This window comes from Mustela lutreola, chromosome 8, assembly GCF_030435805.1.
Source record: "Mustela lutreola isolate mMusLut2 chromosome 8, mMusLut2.pri, whole genome shotgun sequence".
Classification (NCBI taxonomy): Eukaryota; Metazoa; Chordata; class Mammalia; order Carnivora; family Mustelidae; genus Mustela; species Mustela lutreola.
The window spans coordinates 43937433-43956475 of record NC_081297.1 but is presented as its reverse complement, the minus strand read 5'-3'; the positions used below and the strand labels follow the sequence as shown (position 1 = coordinate 43956475).

Here is a 19043-nt window from a genome sequence, read left to right as displayed (position 1 = left end):
TTACCTCTGGTTAGAATTACACCATAGATCAGTCCTATGGGTTTTGCTCTTACGCTTTGGAGGAAGCTGTACTCTTTAAGTTAAAAGTTTTAACTTCTTCATTTTAAGCTTGTGACACAATGTTCTGATTAAAACTATTTTTCTATGAATATCGAAGTTATACTCTTAACCATGAGAAAAATGAAGAAAACAATATAGAAACAACTCAGAATTTCTTCCTTTTAAAAATCTTTTTTTTATATCAGACTTATTTTTGGGCTGGAAAAAAAAAAATAGAAAGCTCCCTTGGACATAAGTGTTTCTTCACATATACTATATTTCTTTTGCCCTTTATAAAGACCAGAGGAAAGACAGCATGGCAGAAGTTTAAAGAGTGACTGAAGCTAAAGATTTTGTGGTATCTGTGTGTATGTTTTGCAGCCTGTGTCTGTGGTGGCTCCAACAGCAGTTACGGAAGCAGGAGCACAGCCTCAGAAGGATGGTGAGGAGCATCCTTCTTCCTCTTATGTTACCATTCCCAGTCCTCTCTATAATCAAGTATAGATAGGGATTACTGTTTCAAAGACTTTCTTAAGAATGTAGGTTATTTGAGACAATTTTTAAAAACACTTTTATATACTTCATAACTGAGGAGCATCAATACTAATATTTAGAACATGTCATATTAGCAAATTAATGAATCTTTTGTATTGTTTTTATTTGTTTTCAAGGGGGACATGCAAAGGGTAATGAAAGTTTCTTAGAATAAGACCATTTGTTATTAGCTGAGCCGGATCCTTGCTAAGAGAGATGAGGAAATTCAGGCGTATTTTCAAAAGTTAATTTACATTAACCTCTTGGCTTTTGTGACACTAGAGATAGAGATAATCTTAAATAACATGGATGGCAGAAATAAAAATGTAAGATTTTAATTAGTTCAAGCATTTTTACCTATTTCTAGAGTCTTTAAAATTGACATGTTCATATATATAGTCTCTTTAGAAAGTCACATTTCCAAATAAATTTTGTAAAAATAATCCATACCAACAATTTAAAATTTTCATGAGCATGCGCTAGGTCATAAGTTCATAATATCTAGTTCTTTTCTAAAGCTTTGTTGTGAATCTCAACTTATGACATCACCAGTTCCCCAGAAACTAGGAAATTTAAAGCTTTTATTTTCTGTCGCCTTTTCCCTTAGAACCATTTATTTTCAGAAGTGGAAATAATTCAGTGTGAGCTGTACTTATGTGATTTTGTAGAGCACTTGCTTAATATTTTTTCTTTTTATATAGTTTATCCATTTTCCTCACTACCACCTCCATAGATAGATTTCCCTGTATAACTATTAATAAGATTTACTTGGAATGCTCAGCTTTCTTTCATCCTTAAATTCTAAATTTCACTTCCAACCTCTCTAAATTATTTTCAATACAATTATATTCTGAATTAGCTTTCTCATTTTAAAAGAAGTGACTTGAAAATCAGTGGAACAGACCAGGAAAGTCTAGAAAGGGACAAACTGTAAGAGAATGTAGAATATGAAAAAGGTGGGCTTTCATATCAGTGAGAAAGTGCTGGGATAGACAACTGGACAGCCATCTGGGGAAAAAACAAAAAAATAAATCACCTGTCTCAACCAAAATAAATTCCAAATGGATCAAAGATGGAAAATGGTATTGTAAAATAATACTGTAACAAAACATAAAAGGAATCTTTTTCTTCTCTTTTTTCTTTTTTCTTTTTTTTTTTTTAACTGTTTAGAGCAGGGTCAACAAACTTTCTGTAAAAGGCCAAGAAGTATGTATTTCAGGCTTTGCTGGCTGTATAGTCTCTGTTGCAGTTACTCGAATTTCCTATTATACCCCAAAAGCAGTATAGATGATACATGAATGAATGAGTTTTGCTCTGTAATCTGATAAGATTGATTTACAGAAACAAGCTATGGGCCGAATTTGGTCCTTGATAATAATTTGCTGATCCCTGATAGAGAGGAAAGTGTTGTTATTACTACATTTAATACTCAGCCCAGAAGCAATAATAGATTCAAAATTTTCTGCATTAGAAAAAGTGCCATGAGGTCCAAATAATGAAAAACAGGGTTGGGGGGTATATTCGTATCACAAAAAAGACTAGTAAGTGATAGCATTTCTTACCTCTCACTGGTAAATTCAGAAGTTTAATAGTTACCAGTGACTTGATACAACCTCTTTGGAGATCAATTTAGTAATGTCTGTTGAAGTTTTAAATGGGTATAATCCAGCATGTCCATTTTTAGGTATTTATTCCACAGATCTATAAGAAAATATTTGGTAGAGCACTTTTATAATAGCAGGTTCTGAAACCCTTAAATGTCCATCAGCAGAAGTCTGCTTAAAATAGGGTATATTTGCATACATACAGTAGGCAGACAGACCTAAAACACTATGCAGCCATGAAAGAGAATGAGACCGATATGGAATGTTCTGTAAGAGCTATTGTTAAAATATCAAAATTAGTGTTGTATAAAATACAACTTACTAGTTGTATAACGTAAAGAAAATGCTGGACATTATCTCCAGGAATAAAAAGAACCTCAAACAAATGACTGTCCCTAGAGAGAAGGACCTTGACTTTGACTTTAAAGTTCAAAACTACTTATCAGTGATTCTGACACCTGTACTTTTTGTTCTAGGATTTTTCCTAAGTATTGCCTAAACCAGTTTGTCATAGTGATTTTCATTTAAAAATGGGTCTTTAATATCCTAGGTAAAATCTCGTGCTTTCTCTTCATTTACTTACATCTATCTTTTGAGTTAAAGAATGAGTAATAGAATTCTTACTGTCTGTAAACCATAGTTTTATAGTATCTCTTGTGTTGTCCTGGCCTCAAACAATTTTCCTCACCTGATACATAGTTGTATTTTGCTATATTTCTGGCCTAAGGGAAAGGAAAGTAGCTAAAAAGAGATGCTAATTTAAGTTCTTTTTCTCCTCCATGTACTTGTTTTAGTGTCTCAGATCGCAGAAGGTCCTGTCCTAGCAACTAGTTCAGGAACAGGGGTTTTTAAGATGGGACGATTTCAGGTAAGACAACTACTTTTCCTTGCCTTGATTTCCTCTTTGGGGTGAATAGGTATATAATAAAATTATTAATTTGGGCCATAGTTGCCAACTTAATGATATATCTTCTTTATAGCTCTTTATTATTTTCCCCTCTTAAAAGTAATGCATGCAAAAAAATATGTATATATATGCTGGGATCCTTGGCTGGCTCAGTCAGAAGAGCATGTGCCTCAGTCTTGGGGTCATGAGTTTGAGCCCCACGTTGGGGGAAGAGATTACTAAAAATGAGTAAATAAGTAGACTTTGAAAAATAATAATAAAACATGCCAATTAAAGAAAATATAAAGTACTTAGTATAGTATAGAAACAGTAAACTATCTGCCCATCCCCCCACCTCCCTTCCCCATCTAGGATTAGGAAGGTGTGTTTCCTTCCGTTCCTTTTCTGCGCACATGTGTGTATCTACAATTGACCCTGCTACTTCTCTGAATGATATTTTGTGGCTTTTCTCCCCATCTTTTTTGTTTACCTAACTCATTCTTCCATTATTAGTCAGTAGGTTGTTTCTGATTTTTTCCAATATAGTGAAATAACAGGAAACATTTTTATATATAAAAACACTTTCCATATTTAGGATAATTTTTTAGGATTAATTTCTGAAGTGAAAATACTGACTGTGCATCAAGTGATACCATATCATTATATTTTCCCAGCTGGTCCAACCAGTGAATTTTTCTTCTTCTTCTTCTTTTTTTTTTTTTTTTAACTGTTTCACAACTGCTTTCCAGTTATTCTCAGGATAGCACTGGGAGTTGGGGATAGTAGTGGATCTCCTTAAAGTCCCAATTAGTTGTGTTGATTCTTGAAGCTTAGTTTGCATTTAACATTTATTGGATTTAATCTTTGTAGTTTTCATATGCACAAGCAGCCTTCAAGATTCTGTTCCCTGTTGTTCTTTCTATTTCCACAAAGACATAAATGTAAGTCCTGTGTATAACATGAGATATGAAAGTAAATAATTTACTTAATAAGCTTAGCGAGCCACTGAGAATCTATATATCTAATCTATAAATCTCTGTACAGATATGTTGTTCTCTATAATGGTATTCCATTTATTTTCACAGTGAAGATGGAGGGACTTTCTATAAAGACATATTTTACATACATAAAGACTTAAGTAAAAAACATCCTGGGAAATAAAGTAATTCACTTTTTTAAGATTTTCTTTATTTATTTTTTTTTAAGATTTTATTTTTTTAAGTAATCTCCACTACACCCACTGTGGGGCTTGAACTCAGAACCCCAAGATCAGGAGTGACATACTCTACCAACTGAGCCAGCTAAACACCCCTCAATTTTTTTTTTTTTATTATGGTCCATTTGAAAAATTGAATATTGGAGACTGTTTTTTAATCTCAGTTTGGTCTCTTTCTATCAGGTTTCTGTTGCAATGGATGATGTCCAAAAAGAGGGTAAAAATAAGTCAGAAGAAACAAAGTCTGTTCATTTTGAATCCAGTACTTCAGAGTCCTCAGTGCTATCAAGTAGTAGTCCAGAAAGTACTCTGGTGAAGACAGAGCCTAATGGGATAACCATCCATGGCGTCTCATCAGATATGCCAGATAGTGCCCACAAAACTCCTGCCTCAGAAGCGAAGTCAGAAACCGGGCAGCCTACCAAAGTGGGACGTTTTCAGGTGACAACTACAGCAAACAAAGTAGGTCGTTTCTCTGTATCAAGAACTGAAGACAAGATCACTGAGGCAAAGAAAGAGGAACCAACAGCATCTCCTCCTTTTATGGATTTGGAACAAGGTGTTCTCCCTGCTGTGATACCAAAGAAAGAAAAGCCTGAACTGTCAGAGCCTTCACATCTGAATGGGCCATCTTCTGACCTGGAGGCCGCCTTCCTTAGCAGGGATGTTGATGATGGTTCAGGTAGTCCACACTCCCCGCATCAGCTGAGCTCGAAGAGCCTGCCTATCCAGAATCTAAGTCAAAGCCTTAGTAATTCATTCAACTCCTCTTACATGAGTAGTGACAATGAGTCAGATATTGAAGATGAAGATTTAAAATTAGAGCTGCGAAGACTACGAGAAAAGTAAGTATATTTTCTTCTGTGAAAGAATAATGGCAGAACTCTGTTAAGACCTAGCTCCTGGTGCCTAGATGAGTATTCTTTTCACTGCAATGTGCTTATATCTCATTTCTTTTTAAAGAAAGGGTGATACGCAAAAGCTAGTTATCTGAATGTAGTTCTCATTACGTCTCTTATAAGGACCCAGAGCATTTCTACTTCTAGAACTTCTTCACCTTTTGTTACTATATATTTTTTTGTTAATAGCACTCTTTATCATTATTAACCTAATCTAATTTATTTACTAATCTACCAAATGAATCCATTAATGGCATTAGGATATAGATTATATTGGCAGATTTTATAGGTCATATTTAATCAGCTGGATCAGAGTAGCAATTCAGTACTCCTGTGTATAGCCTCAAAAGTCAGGAAACCTTTTCTCCTAACACATCATCAACTATCTGTTGGTGGTTAGGAGCCTATTGGAATGAAGGCCAACAGTATGAGATGACGAACTAGAACTTCAAGGTAGTAGAGATTAGGTTAAGTATATTGGGAAAATTCATGAGTAAGTCAATACTAGAATGGAGGTTAAAGAATATTTTATTAAATCTTAATTGAACAAAAGTGGTCATAATGTTTTTGAATGATGTTTGGTTATCTTTCATAGACATCTTAAAGAAATTCAAGACCTGCAGAGTCGCCAGAAGCATGAAATTGAATCTTTATATACCAAACTGGGAAAGGTTCCACCTGCTGTCATTATTCCTCCAGCTGCCCCTCTTTCAGGGAGAAGAAGGCGACCCACTAAAACCAAAGGCAGCAAATCTAGTCGCAGTAGTTCCTTGGGGAATAAAAGCCCCCAGCTTTCAGGTAAAAAGCCATGGACCAGGTCAGCCTTGGCTTTCCCATCCTTTGTTTCTGTCTTCAACTCTGTATGTAACCTATTGAACATTTGTTGTTTTTGTTAAATTTCAGAGGAGTTTGACTTTCCTAATATTCTTGCTTCCTTGACTTTTCCTCTCCCCCTGTTTATAGTACCTCTTTTCGTTGAGTCTGTGAAAGTAGACTGGATGAGGACAGTGGCTTATCCCATTGTGATCCATCTTACTATCTACTGGTAGTCATTTCTGGTTGTCCTTAAAGATAAATAATTTAGCATTACCTGGTTTCTCATATAACTCACATTTCACCAAACTCACAGGCAAATGGAAGAAAGTACACTATTTAGTAAAGTTCAGGTAGATTTTTCCCTTCAGTGAACAAATTATTCATAATTGCAGCTGGAATTAATGTAAATTTCATATATGTCTTAGTTGGTACTTTTTTTTTTTATTAAAGTTATTATTTCATTTATCTATATTGAAATAAACTTGCTAGTGGTTGTAATTTTAAAAATAGTTATAGTATCTTGTAATGAGCTATAGTTTGTCTGTTTTGCGATAGAATTTTTACCCTTCAGTGAAATTTTGATAATGTTAACAGATAATTAGTTGAAAAGTGAAAAAAACTGAAATAAGTTTGTACCTGTATTTTCTCTCCAGATCTAATGTAAATTTATGTTGGAAAGCAGTTGCAAACTTCTTAGCAGCTTTCCATTTCTTGGAAGCTTTCAGAAACCCAAACCTCTTCTCTGACACGTTAGAACCAATTCAGTGGTGGAAATACGATTATAAGGGATATCAGCTAATTGAGATCCTGATCCCAATTTTGACATACTTTTTCAGTGGCCTTCTATTCCACAAATTAGTAGGGAGCAGACACATTCATCAATTTCAAGACAGTTGTCTAGGGAATAAAAGCCACCTGCCACAAAATAATTTTAAAATATGCATTATTCTGTAGTCACTTGAATCAATTTTGACACCACTTCTGTACTCGATCTGACACATACTTGGGAAAAAGACTAAAAAGAGACTACCCACCAAACCTGTTGATGTCATGCTGCAACTCACTGTTTTATAATAGCGTTTAGGAAAGTGATCATGGAATTCTCTCCTACCCACGGAATGTTCTACTCGCCTGAGACTTGGGAACCTTCTAGGTCATCTAAAGCTACCTATATCCCTATTGCCTGTTGATTCTCATGTCATTCCTCAGTTCCCCTCCCATGAGGGAGGCCTTTTTTTTTTCATCACTTACAGCTTCTGACTTGTGATTTGTCACTTAGTGGGACACAGTGGAGAAATGAGAATAGTGCCTATTCTCTAGGCACTGGGAAAGCTGTACATGTTTTCTCATGCCGCTTTATCTTTTGGCAGGTAACCTGTCTGGTCAGAGTGCCGCTTCAGTTTTGCACCCCCAGCAGACCCTCCACCCTCCTGGCAATATCCCAGAGACTGGACAGAATCAGCTGTTACAGCCCCTTAAGCCATCTCCCTCCAGTGACCACCTCTATTCAGCCTTTACCAGTGATGGTGCCATTTCAGTACCAAGCCTTTCTGCTCCAGGTCAAGGTAAGCAGTCAAAGCAACCTTCAGCTTCTAAACACTGCCATATCTATGGCAAACGCCTGAAGAGTAACCTATTGTTAAGGTCAGTTGGAAAAGCAGCTGACCAGAACACAGCCTGTCCGTTGTACATTTATGGATCTTGAGCTGGAAGGGGGAAATTGGGTAATGATTAGATTAGATGAACTCACTGTTTTATCAGATGAAATCACTTTTTTCAAAGGATTATAGCAGAAAGTTGAATTTGTGACTTATATGAGGACTTTAACCAAATTAACCGCTCATTTGGGATTTGGAACATACACTTTAATATACTAGACCAAGATTTCCTGAATCAAAATCAAAGAAATTTTAGTAGTTTCTGAAAGCTATTTTCTTAGCCAGTGCAGACTTTTTAAACTTTTAAGTATGGGAGTAGCACACTAGATAAATAGCCCTACAGTTCAGTTATTTATCTGTAAACTGCTTCCTAAATACAGTTTTATTTATTAATGATCATTTGAAACATTCCTGTCGAGGAGAGAGCTGCTAGCAACAGCAGGATGACAATTGAAATGACTTAGGTATCTGGGTGGAAAAGAGTAGGAAAAGATACAGGTAACTCGCCTAGGGGCTTTTGTCACAATATCACAGGAATTAAAGATTAGTTTATCTCTTCACAAAATGAATATACTTGCTTGCTTAAGAGTGCAGACTAGCTGGCATTATCCCCACTGGGAGGAGCTAAAGCATTTGGCAGAGGGAGGGCATTGAGACCTGGTATTTTCTGTCCTAGATATCTGACCTTTCCCTGGAAGCGTGTTCTTCTGTGTGCCATCTTAGCGCATTTCACCACTCCAGCCTCAAGTTTCTAACATCTTGTAGTTGTGTTCTGTCTCTTCTCTCTCTGTTCTTCCCTGTTTTTCCCCTCTCACAGGCTGTGCGAAGTTTAACTGTGCATCTGAACAGGTGACATTCAAACCTGGTGGCAGGAGGACCCGATTTCTGAGTACGCCCTGCTTGGCTCTTTGTGTGTAACACCTTTACTCCTTCCTCGTCCTTGTTTTTCTGCTGCTTGGATCTGATGTTTCATGCAGTCCATTTTCATTTGTCTCTTTGTATATCATCTACCCAGTGGCTTGGCTGAACAACTGTTGCCATCAGAAGTTTGAGTCTCTGTTACGATTAAAGATACAGAGATAATAATAGGTTTCTGTAAACTTCAAAAAAACTTTCTGGTAGAAGTGCTTCTTCAGAAGTCCGTGACAGAGAGAGAGAAGGTGGTAATGCTGTAGAGACTGCTGGCTCATTTGGATTAAGTGAAAACTGACGTCCCTAGTCCCTTCCGCCCCTTGCTCTAGCACTGGAAGTAACAGAGAGCTTCTTGACCACTGATACACTTAGATCCTGGCACCAGGGGAGAATTACAACCTTTTTTTTTTTTTTTTTTAATTCTTTTTCCGAGTAGATTGAAATCTTTTTTTCTTCTCAGTTAAGCCTAACCATCTCTCAGTTGAAATGATGCTAGAGTCTCTGCATTGGATCCTTTCACTCCCTTGTGCCCACCCTCTTAAGTCCGTAAAACCGGCACTTCCAAAAGGGTTTCTGTATAGTTATTCTGATTAAGCATTTATTCTTTAAAGGACCAAAGCCCAGCACCTGCCAGTGAAAATCGTCTTTTCAGCATGATTGCTAGGATTTCCCAGCTCTCATGTTAAAAGTGAGATGCAATAGCAGATCACCCAATTTTCTCAGCCTGTCGTCCCAAAGGTGAGATGAAGATGATGCCTGTCTCTTAGGGTTTTTGTACAAATCAAACAAGATCACATGCACAAACACAGGCAGCACTTGGGAAGCACATGTCATTTCCTTCTGATCAGCCAGTGCCTACCTGGCACATAGTAGGCAGTCATTAAATGTATATTGAAATAAAAATTTGAAAAACAAAAACAAGGCTCAGTAGAAAACCTTTATTAGAGTTTGGTTAAAGATCTTCTTTGTTGAGGCCTCAAACTTCTGATGTGGTTATTGAAGTGCTTTTTAAATGCATGTGCAAAGGTCATCACTGTTTCTGAGTGTAGTTCACAGGTCCTTGGGCCTCACGTATCACCAGTCCAGGACTACTGAACAGAGGTGGAAGGTGTTATCCAATTTGGTAGCTTTCCAAAGCATGTATGGTTTTTGGGTACTCAGGTGGATAACTTTTCTGCTTAGACCAGGCTGGACCAAGCATGTTAGCACCTTGACACTTAAGTAAGCATTTAATTTCTATGTCCAGCTAGCAAGATGAAAAGAATTCAATAGTAGGAGACAAGAGTTGTAAAGTAGGATGTAACATGTCAGGCCTATATTATACAGCCTGAGATGTCTAAGAGGGAAGAAAGAGAACCAAGGCTTTTTTGCGAAGCATAATATGAGAGATACACTTGAGATTAATTAATTAAATTCTCACACACTCTTAAAGGTAGGTGGCACACTTGTAACATCAAGTGAAAGTGGCTATAAATATTAAATCTTATCACTTCCTTTTGGGTCTAAAAAAAGAGACCCTACATCTGTTGAAGGCACTTGAGTATACATCATATAAGCCTTGGTGAACAAATTTGCAGGAGGTAGATTTTAAGCAAATATGGGAGGGAAAACAGGTACTTAACAGAGGTGGGATGTTTCTAGTTTTAGATGCGTTATTCTGTGCTCTCAAAATAGATTATGGTTTGGAAGCACGGCTTGGCTTAATGCTTTATTTATGTTCAAAAGTTGCTCGTTTTCCAGATACATTTAAAGATTTCTGGAGGGGAAGCAGTTAGTGTGTATCTCTAGGATTTGGAAATGTATCAGCCAGTTTAAATTGACTCAAAACTATAATGGTGGTACTGGCAGTCTACTGGGGTAGAATTGCTAATGCATTTAATCAAGTGCTTTTTAACAACCCAGCAGGAGAAACAGAAAGTGGGACAGGGTCAGTGGAAAGACTGCTTGGGTATTTGCAATTCAAGCAGTAAGACCTGAGAGACTGGAGTTCCTCTCCCATCCCAGAACCTTAGTGCAGAGCATTACTCTTAGATCCAAAATTGGGTATGGAAGCTCTGCTGTCAGCCAGGTACCTCCGTTCTTCAGACACCCATGTTACAACTACGTAAGATGCGTCCATAGAACTTTACCTGTGGCAGGAACTCCAAGGTCCCACCAGTCTGTCTCTCTCTCTGTTTTCTCTTGCTGGGACTTTGTGTGCTATTTGGAGATTCTAAAGATTTCTAATATTTTACATTGATGTTTTCTTTATCTTTAACACGTTGCTCTCTCTTTGTGCTTCAGGGAAGATGGTGAAAAAAGTCTGTCCTTGCAACCAGCTCTGTAGTAATTATCTTTCCTTTCTCTTACTTTTTGGTCCTTGATTGCAAAGCGTGTTATCCATGAGTTCTTGGAACCCTGAAGCTTCACAACGTCTTCATTCCCAATTTCCATCTATCTAGTTCTGCACCCTTTTCTAAGATTTTTTTTTAACATGCTTAATTGCTGACCACTAGCAGATTAAGAAATCACCTCATAGTCTGCTCTCATGTGATGACCCTCTGTGAGTCTGACTTTGTGACAATTACAGGTTGATAGCCCATGATATAGAGAGAGATGAGGGATGCCTGGCTCTTTGGGGAAAGGGAGTCCTTTAGTCAGCAGGTCTTCCGCCCACTGGGAAGTCAGCACTGATCCAAACACGGAAAAGTCCACATCCACAAATCCTAGTGGGAGACATCTGGTGGATTGGTGAAGAGAGAAGCACTACTTTATAGAGTTGGCTTCTTAGACTGGTGGCTTCTCATTAACGTGCACAGTTCAACTACCCAACCGGCCACCTAGAGGGTCAGTCAGAAAACTCTGTATATTTGGCATATTGGGCAATGAGCTGTGACTCAGAGTAAATTATTGTTCCTAGGATCTGGCGGTGTGGGGTGTGGGAAATGTATTATGGCAGGAAAAAATTTAAAAATGGATTGTGGGTGGTAAAACATAGACTACTTCTTAGAGCTTTGCAGCAGAACTGAGAAAGGTTTCAAGGTTACTTCTCTCTGGAAGGCAGTCAGCATTCTCAGAAATACCTGTATTGCAAGTAGTGTTCTTAACCCATTTACTGCTAAGATGGACTAAATGCGCTAAACGTACTCTCCATTCTCCTAGCTTTCGTAGTCAAGTCAGCTGTTGCCAGGCATTTATTTCTGGTCAGAGAGAGATGTGTTTATTTCCTTAATGGGAAAGCCTGTTTTCAGAAACCAAAATAAAAAGGTTAACTGTATGGTTGACCCCTCCCGCATCATGGTCTATAAACCCCACTTCAGAATCCAGTCCTGTGTAAGACAGATTAAAATGAAAAATGAGATTTGGTTATAAAGGAACCTCACGGCATCAGAGGCGACTAGAGAGGTGTGACGCCCAGCATGGCTCCTCGTGAACGAGCAGTGTTCACCTCTACTGAGCTGCTTCAATTTGGCTTTTACCAGTTCTGCTCACTTGTGATTATTTGTGGTTTTCATTTTGATTGTCTCACTCATCATCAAGCTCACCAAGCAATTATTACTCAAACAGGAAGAGAGTCCTCATGCATGTGACATGCTTGCTTTCTGGATTTTATCACTAGCACAACTGCCACCCTCACTGCTTGCGCTTCTTCCTCTCTGCTTCCCCACCACAGTCTGTCTTGCTTTTCAAGGTAGGCTGTTTCCTGTGCTTTTATCCTTTTCCACTTGGGTCTCCTGTACCGTAGGGGAACTGACACTTCCCTTCACGCTGTCTGTGCAGTAGCTATCCCCTTGTGGCTCCAGTGGGCACTAAGAAGTAAGCTAATACACACACTGCAGTAGATCCATGTCTTGCCTTGGTGGTAAGAAGCATGTGACCGTCCTCACTCTGCAGCTTCACTTCAGAATTAGCTGTTAGTCTAATGCAGACATGCTTGTGTGTGCTGTTCCCAAGGTGGTGGGGTATAAACTTGACCTGAGTCCAGTGATGAATTATCTAGGGCTTTTATGTGGCAGAGTTGCTTCGGGGCATGCCGCTGTGCTCTGGTGCTGCGTGGACCTGGAAAGCAGGAATATGTATGCATTTTTTTGAGCCCCCAGCATTACTTGGATATCTGAAGGCCTAGCAGCTCACAACTTACCTTAGTAGCTTCTATTTATTCTGCAGGAATAAATGTGAGATCTGGTAAGAAAGTGGGGGGTGAGGGAAGAAAAACAAGATCCTGACTTTTCTTTCCCTCTTCCCTAAAACTTGCCTCTTCGAATAATCTTCAGTGTGCCCTCCAGCAGAGCCGAAATCAGGCAGGACACAGACCCCTTCTTCCTTTCTCATCAAACCATAGAAATAGAATTCGTTCATCATAACCTCAAAGCTTCCTCCTTCCCTTTGCACTCCTACCTCAGCTGAATGGTCCTGTTGCTTCCACTTGCGAGTGCTTGCTCTTCTGGGAAGGGGGGAGGGATGAGAATTCATGAACCAATTGAAACTGAGGTCATCTTCAGGAAAACCATGTCTTCCTGCAGTTGAACGATTCAGGCACTGCAGAGAACCTTCCTCAGGAGTAATCTTGGTTCTTAACTCATAGGCAAATGGGAGAGGTTGAAGCCTTCATTCCTCCCGAGTTCATGTTTATGAATGTGTGTGTGTGGGTCCACGTGAAAAAGGTTTTTGAACAGAGCATGCTATCTCTCCTATCGCTTCTTTCTGTTAAAGAATGGCTGAAGATGTGGCATAGTATCCACATGGTTTGGGAACCCCATCTTTTCCCGGGCCAGGCAATCTACCTTTGCGTTCCTTTAACTCCTGCTTTCAACCCTGCCTCAGGGCTCAAGAAATCATCTTCTTTTGCCCTGCATTCTGCAGCATTCTAGAGCCTCACTGACCTTAGCGCACCTCCCTCATCAGCGTGATGCTGGGAATGGGGTGCTGAAAGTTAAGTTTCAGTACGCTGAAATACCATGTGAGTGGGCTGAAAGCAGTCCCCAGCCTTTGTGCCTGCCCTCATCCGGAGTTTTTAGCTTCATCTGCCACAACTCCTAAAGAGAATCTGTTTTCATTACCCCGTTACTTATGTCGGAACATATGGCCAGACAAACCCTTGAACCCTTCCCCTCTTGCATGCCTTCCCAGCTTATCCTCTCCTCATTCGGTGGCTTGCCATTCATCATCCTGTGAAGTTTTCCCTCTTTCTGAAGTTCTAACCCAAGCTCCTTTTAATGGTTGTGTTCTGTTGCTTCTTCTAATTCTAGGGACCAGCAGCACAAACACCGTTGGGGGAACAGTGAACAGCCAAGCCGCCCAAGCTCAGCCTCCTACCATGACGTCCAGCAGGAAGGGCACATTCACAGATGACCTGCACAAGCTGGTGGACAATTGGGCCCGAGATGCCATGAATCTTTCAGGCAGGAGAGGAAGCAAAGGGCACATGAATTACGAGGCAAGTCTTCTCTATTTGTCATTTCCCTGATCTAGCAGAGTATCACTTAGCACACACCTGAAGCAGAGGTGATACCAACGACCTAACTAGTGCTTAGCCTTCCATGTGGTAGCCTTCTTTAGCAGCTCAGAAATTCTAACACCCAGTTACCCTTTTGCCTTTGAATCCCTAGCTCCCTGTTTGTCAACTCGGTTTTTTCTCCCCTTTTCTCTTACCACCCTGAATTGCATACATATATATATATATACACACATGCACGTGACTCTACCCACTTCCAAGCACGGTAGTTACTCTACCCTTATTTGGCAAGTGTAAAGAGACAGTAACTGTGAAAGGTTTGGTTTTGGTTTTACTATACCCTCTAAGGTTCAAACAGCCCCAGTTTTAGAATTACATTTCGGTACCACCCATTTCCCCTCTGGGCTATACCCACACCAAACTTGACATGCAGTTGTTTTGTTTTCAGGGCCCTGGAATGGCAAGGAAGTTCTCTGCACCCGGCCAGCTGTGCATCTCCATGACCTCAAATCTGGGTGGTTCTGCCCCCATCTCTGCAGCATCAGCTACCTCTCTAGGTCACTTCACCAAGTCTATGTGCCCCCCACAGCAGTACGGTTTTCCAGCTCCCCCCTTTGGCACTCAGTGGAGTGGGACAGGTGGCCCGGCACCACAGCCGCTTGGCCAGTTCCAGCCTGTGGGAACTGCCTCCTTACAGAATTTCAACATCAGCAATTTGCAGAAGTCCATCAGCAACCCCCCAGGTTCCAACCTGCGGACCACTTAGACCTAGAGACATTAACTGAGTAGATTTGGGGGCAGGAGATGGAATGCTGAAGGGTGGGTGGGAGGGGGGAAGTGGGAAAGTAGCCTATATACTAACTACTAGTGCTGCATTTAACTGGTTATTTTTTGCCAGAAAGGAATGTTTTTAATACCGCTTAGAGCCCTCAGAATTGAGACTGTCCCTCCCCTTTCACCATTTATTGGAGTGGAACAAGAAGAAAAGAGCAGCTTTCTTGTGATGGGGCAGCTTCAAACTATGCTTTCCTGTTTCTCTACACCCAATAGTGAGGGCTAGAAAAGAGAATCATTTATCAGAAAGCAACAAGAGAGCTCAGTGGAAAACCAAACCCATCTGTATATTCAAATGGGTGGAGCTCTTAATTTTGGTACCCACCCCAAATCCCTTATTCCCTCAAGAATCTAAACCACAAGACAAAACAAAAAAACTGTTGGGCTCTCTCCTACCCTGTTCCCCCTCCCATTTTCCTTTCTTTGTTTCTACTTTTGTTTCTTTCTTTTTTGGTTTAGAACCCAATGAAAAACACCAGGGGACTGAGGTTTCAACCCTTTCTTATAATAGGTCATTAGTGCTTTAAGCAAATGATATTAGCAGCTTTTGACTGCAGCATTAGCAATTAGGGAAAAAAATTAAGTCCCCTGCGGACATGTAACTTTGCCATCAGTTTTGATGTGGAAACACTGTGATATATAAATGTTGTTGGACAACAGTAGTTTTAAGAGTAAAATATGAAAGGTTTAAAAAGTTGGGAAAAAAAAAAAAAAAGCAAGCTCTGTCCTTTACTTATTGAGACACTTTAGCTTTTTTCTTTGTATTTTCATTGTAGTAGATAAATAAATGTGAATGTAAGATTGTATAAATTACTGTACTTGAATACTTCTGTTCTCCCAGTATTGCTTGCTGGATATTTTAGTGCCTTGGACTTCTACTGCTTCTGCCATTAGCACCAACTTCTCATCAGACCCCAGGTCAGCAGAGGGCATATGGAAGGATATTAGGTCCATGTGACCCCAGCAGAGGATTATGCCAAAGGGAAACTGAGTGTTTTGTTCTGTTGTTTTTTGTTTCGTTTTCTTCGTTTTGAAGTCATTCAGTTTTGTCTAGAGCAGGTGTAAGATGAGCAGGGTGAGAAGTTAAGTTGACATCAGTGGTTGAAAGCAGAAAGTTCCTGTTTCAAGAACAGTAAGGAGGGGTGTGGTAACAAAATTGAGCAATTTAAAAGATTAAGGGTGGTGTGTGATAAATGAAAGAAAGACTTAAGAACAGGAGAACAGACTTGTCGGGAAGCCGTGTGCTGCCTGGCCCACGGGGTGCCATGAGCCTTACTTAATCGTCAGGCTTGATAGACAAGACCTAGTGGAAATGGCTGAATAGAAAGGGAAGGGGGTGGGGGCTACTTTTTAAGTTGGGAAACGTTGATAGTGGAAAGTCACCGATGGAGAAAGATGCTCTAAGAAAAACTTTGCTTTCCTCTTGTTGCAAAATATATCCTGCATTTCTCAGCTTGGGGTACTGTATTTTGTGGAAGACCCACATCTGAATGAAGCATCATAAGACAGAGTGCTTATTCCTATTCATTTCCTGGGTGATGTCCAGATGGTTGCAGGATCATACATCTGTTGTGCCACCTCTGTGTCTAGAACTGCAGCTGATATTCTCACATCCTCATATAAACAAATACTCCCCCGAAGTAATGACTGCAACCAATCAGTATTATGTAGTGCTACGCCTAGTTGTAATGGGCAATTCTGTTATTTTCAGAGCTTTCAGAAAATAACTCTCCTAATTGGCTATGTCTGGGATCTCTGTTATCTATGAAGATGCAGAAAGAAGCTAGGACTCCTAATCTTTTGGGTGCTTCTTCTCTTGACTCTTGAGTTGGGAAGTTAACACATTTCCAGTCTCTTACCCACCTCAACAGCACATCCCAGGAATCACCACAATAGGGGGAGCCTGCTTGGCTGTCCTATCCTGTTGTTCCTTCGTGGGCCCTGTTTTCGTAAGTTAGCCTAGGTCCCAGAGATGCACAGAACACTGAAGGTTTAGGAGAGTAGAAATGAAAAGGACAGGGGTTCCAAGCCCTGCTTCAAAGTTGTTTACTTATTTATTCTCTGCTTAAGATTCTTGGGGAGATGGTAAGAGTAAGGATAGAATAAAGAAGGTGCCAAGTAAATGAGAAATGGACCACCTAAGATCAATGAAACCATACTTTTTACTAGAGGAACGAGGGAACCAAATGCAGCACATTATTTTTTGTTATTTTGGTTTAATTTTGAGATCTCTTCACTTACACACAAAAAGTAAGAACTGGTTTTATTTACTGTTGATTTTTTTTCCCTCCTGTGGATGAAGTAACTAAAGCCTAGAGGAATGAACTAGTGCTACTGAACTGTTTAAATTATTTTTGTGTTAATAGTACACTTTGAGTATCTTTTTCCACATTACAAAAAATCTTTCTGAATTATAAATGTTTTCCTTACATTATTTAACAATGTACACTGTTTAAAAAAACAAATAAACTGAATTCAAACCTTGGGGGTTTCTCAGCAGCCGTTAATTGTACATTTTGCACTAACTCTGGGTGTGGCGCTTCTTATAAGACTGCGCTTCCTGCTTCAGTTTGTTACCTTTGTAGACTTATTTAATGAAACCATTCGAATAAACCAACTTGCTTTTGTTGAGCTGTGGGGTTTCATTTCCAGCAAATTCCTTTTGCATGATCTCATTAGCTCAGTTTTGAGTTGTGTACAGTTTATAACTGGATTCCTGATTCCGGGAACTTTTTTAAAGCAGCAGTTCTGAACTAAGATTACGCTTCAGAAAAGGGAGACATTTTTTTTCTGGGGGAAGAAAAAAGGTAAGGATGTCAAAACCAAAAGATGAACATACGACCAGATCCACATGATGAGAGATACGATAAAGGGGAAATCATGGTAAGCTACAGCCTTTTCATCTTCCAAGGGAATAGAAATGGCTGACTGCCTTCCTGTAGGTTAAAGGAGTGCCCTGCCTCGGGTTCATAGCTTCCCACAAATGGATCTGTGATCTAAAAATTAATAAAAGCCACAGCTTGAAGATTAGATGAAAGGCACAGCCCAAGATGCATCTTAAAAAGAACCTGCAAATTCATCATGGGGGCAGGGGGTTATGAAACATTTAAAACTATGAAAAAAACCCAAGTTAAGATGGGTTATATCTCACATCTGAAATGGAGAAATACAAACACCTACTTGTGTTTTTTGTTACAGAGGAAAGAATTTATTTTGCTGTCTTAAAATGCCTTTTCTTTGGCCTTCAATCATTTCCTTGATCAGGAAAAAAACTGCAGGATAGTGACACCATAAACCTATAAACGAGAGATTATCATAGATGAAGACTGCAGCCAGGATTGCAAGGTAGCTAAACGCCGCTGTAGCTTTTGTTCTCAGGAGGATACACAACACAGTTGTGGACAACAGTAACACCGGGCCCCACGGTGAAAGGCAGCAGACGTTACAGTTCCATGTAGGCAGTTGTAAAAGTTGGTGCTTAGTAGTACAGCTTCTGTTGCTTACAGGACAGGTAGCCACTGGGCATTCCTAAAATTTCTATACATACTAACACAGCACCTTAGCAGTAAATAGTGAAGAACCTCAAGAGCCAAAGAAAAGGTGGTTCATCTCTGAGCCTTCCCCTGCAGGGTGTAAGCGTGGTTTTGACTGCTCAGCTTTATCTGCGGCAAGTTCCAACAGTCAGATCCTCTGGTTAAGTTGAAGCAAGGCAAATCCTTGGAAATAAAGCTCATTCCCTAGGAACGATGAACAGTTTTATGGCGAAAAAGTAGTTTTTGAAAGTTCCTTTCTGACAAAGTCAAGGATGTGACCTGAGCCTCCATTAGGATGGATCCAATTTCCTTTTCTTCAAGTCCTGGTTCTTCCCAGTGATATCACAGTTTCCTACGGGAGAAAAAATAATTTAAATGTGGCTGCTATTATTTTCCAAGTAAGAAATAAACTGACAGCTAGTGATTTCTGAACTCTGTTAGTTAACAATCCTAACTTAAGCTAAAAAGCCAAGAATGAAAACTGTTACGAGGGCAGAGCCCTCCGTCAACGCTAGATCAAGTTGTAGTAACCAAACACGATGGGCCTACTTTAATGAGGAAAAGCTCTTCATTCAGTTCATGGTTGAGCTTCCTACTACTATCAAGGGTTACGAGGGGTTGCACCTCTAGTCAGGAACTCAAAGGAAAAGTTGTGGCTCAAACCAGTTACTTGTCATT

The 19043-nt window shown here is 39.6% G+C and overlaps 2 protein-coding genes across 21 annotated transcripts in view; one reads left to right on the top strand and one right to left on the bottom strand.

Moving 5' to 3' along the window:
* The window catches only part of WNK1 (WNK lysine deficient protein kinase 1), a 149707-nt gene extending 132390 nt beyond the window's left edge, over positions 1-17317 (top strand). For 6 of the 15 annotated variants that reach the window (XM_059184430.1, XM_059184431.1, XM_059184429.1 and 3 more), the window contains 9 exons: positions 421-481; positions 2972-3045; positions 4463-5124; positions 5774-5976; positions 7365-7559; positions 8470-8562; positions 10848-10889; positions 13793-13980; positions 14447-17317. In XM_059184430.1, coding sequence (XP_059040413.1) covers positions 421-481; positions 2972-3045; positions 4463-5124; positions 5774-5976; positions 7365-7559; positions 8470-8562; positions 10848-10889; positions 13793-13980; positions 14447-14764 — 1836 coding nt within the window. In that variant the 3' untranslated portion in view covers positions 14765-17317. Of the gene's footprint in view, positions 1-420; positions 482-2971; positions 3046-4462; positions 5125-5773; positions 5977-7364; positions 7560-8469; positions 8563-10847; positions 10890-12817; positions 12901-13792; positions 13981-14446 lie in introns of those variants that run through there. The other 9 variants (XM_059184444.1, XM_059184433.1, XM_059184441.1 and 6 more) reach the window with 4 other exon arrangements.
* Positions 16977-19043, bottom strand: part of RAD52 (RAD52 homolog, DNA repair protein) — a 37682-nt gene continuing 35615 nt past the window's right edge. For all 6 annotated transcript variants that reach the window (XM_059184446.1, XM_059184451.1, XM_059184445.1 and 3 more), the window contains one exon: positions 16977-18717. In XM_059184446.1, the coding sequence (XP_059040429.1) occupies positions 18656-18717 (62 nt within the window). In that variant the 3' untranslated portion in view covers positions 16977-18655. The remainder of the gene's footprint in view (positions 18718-19043) is intronic.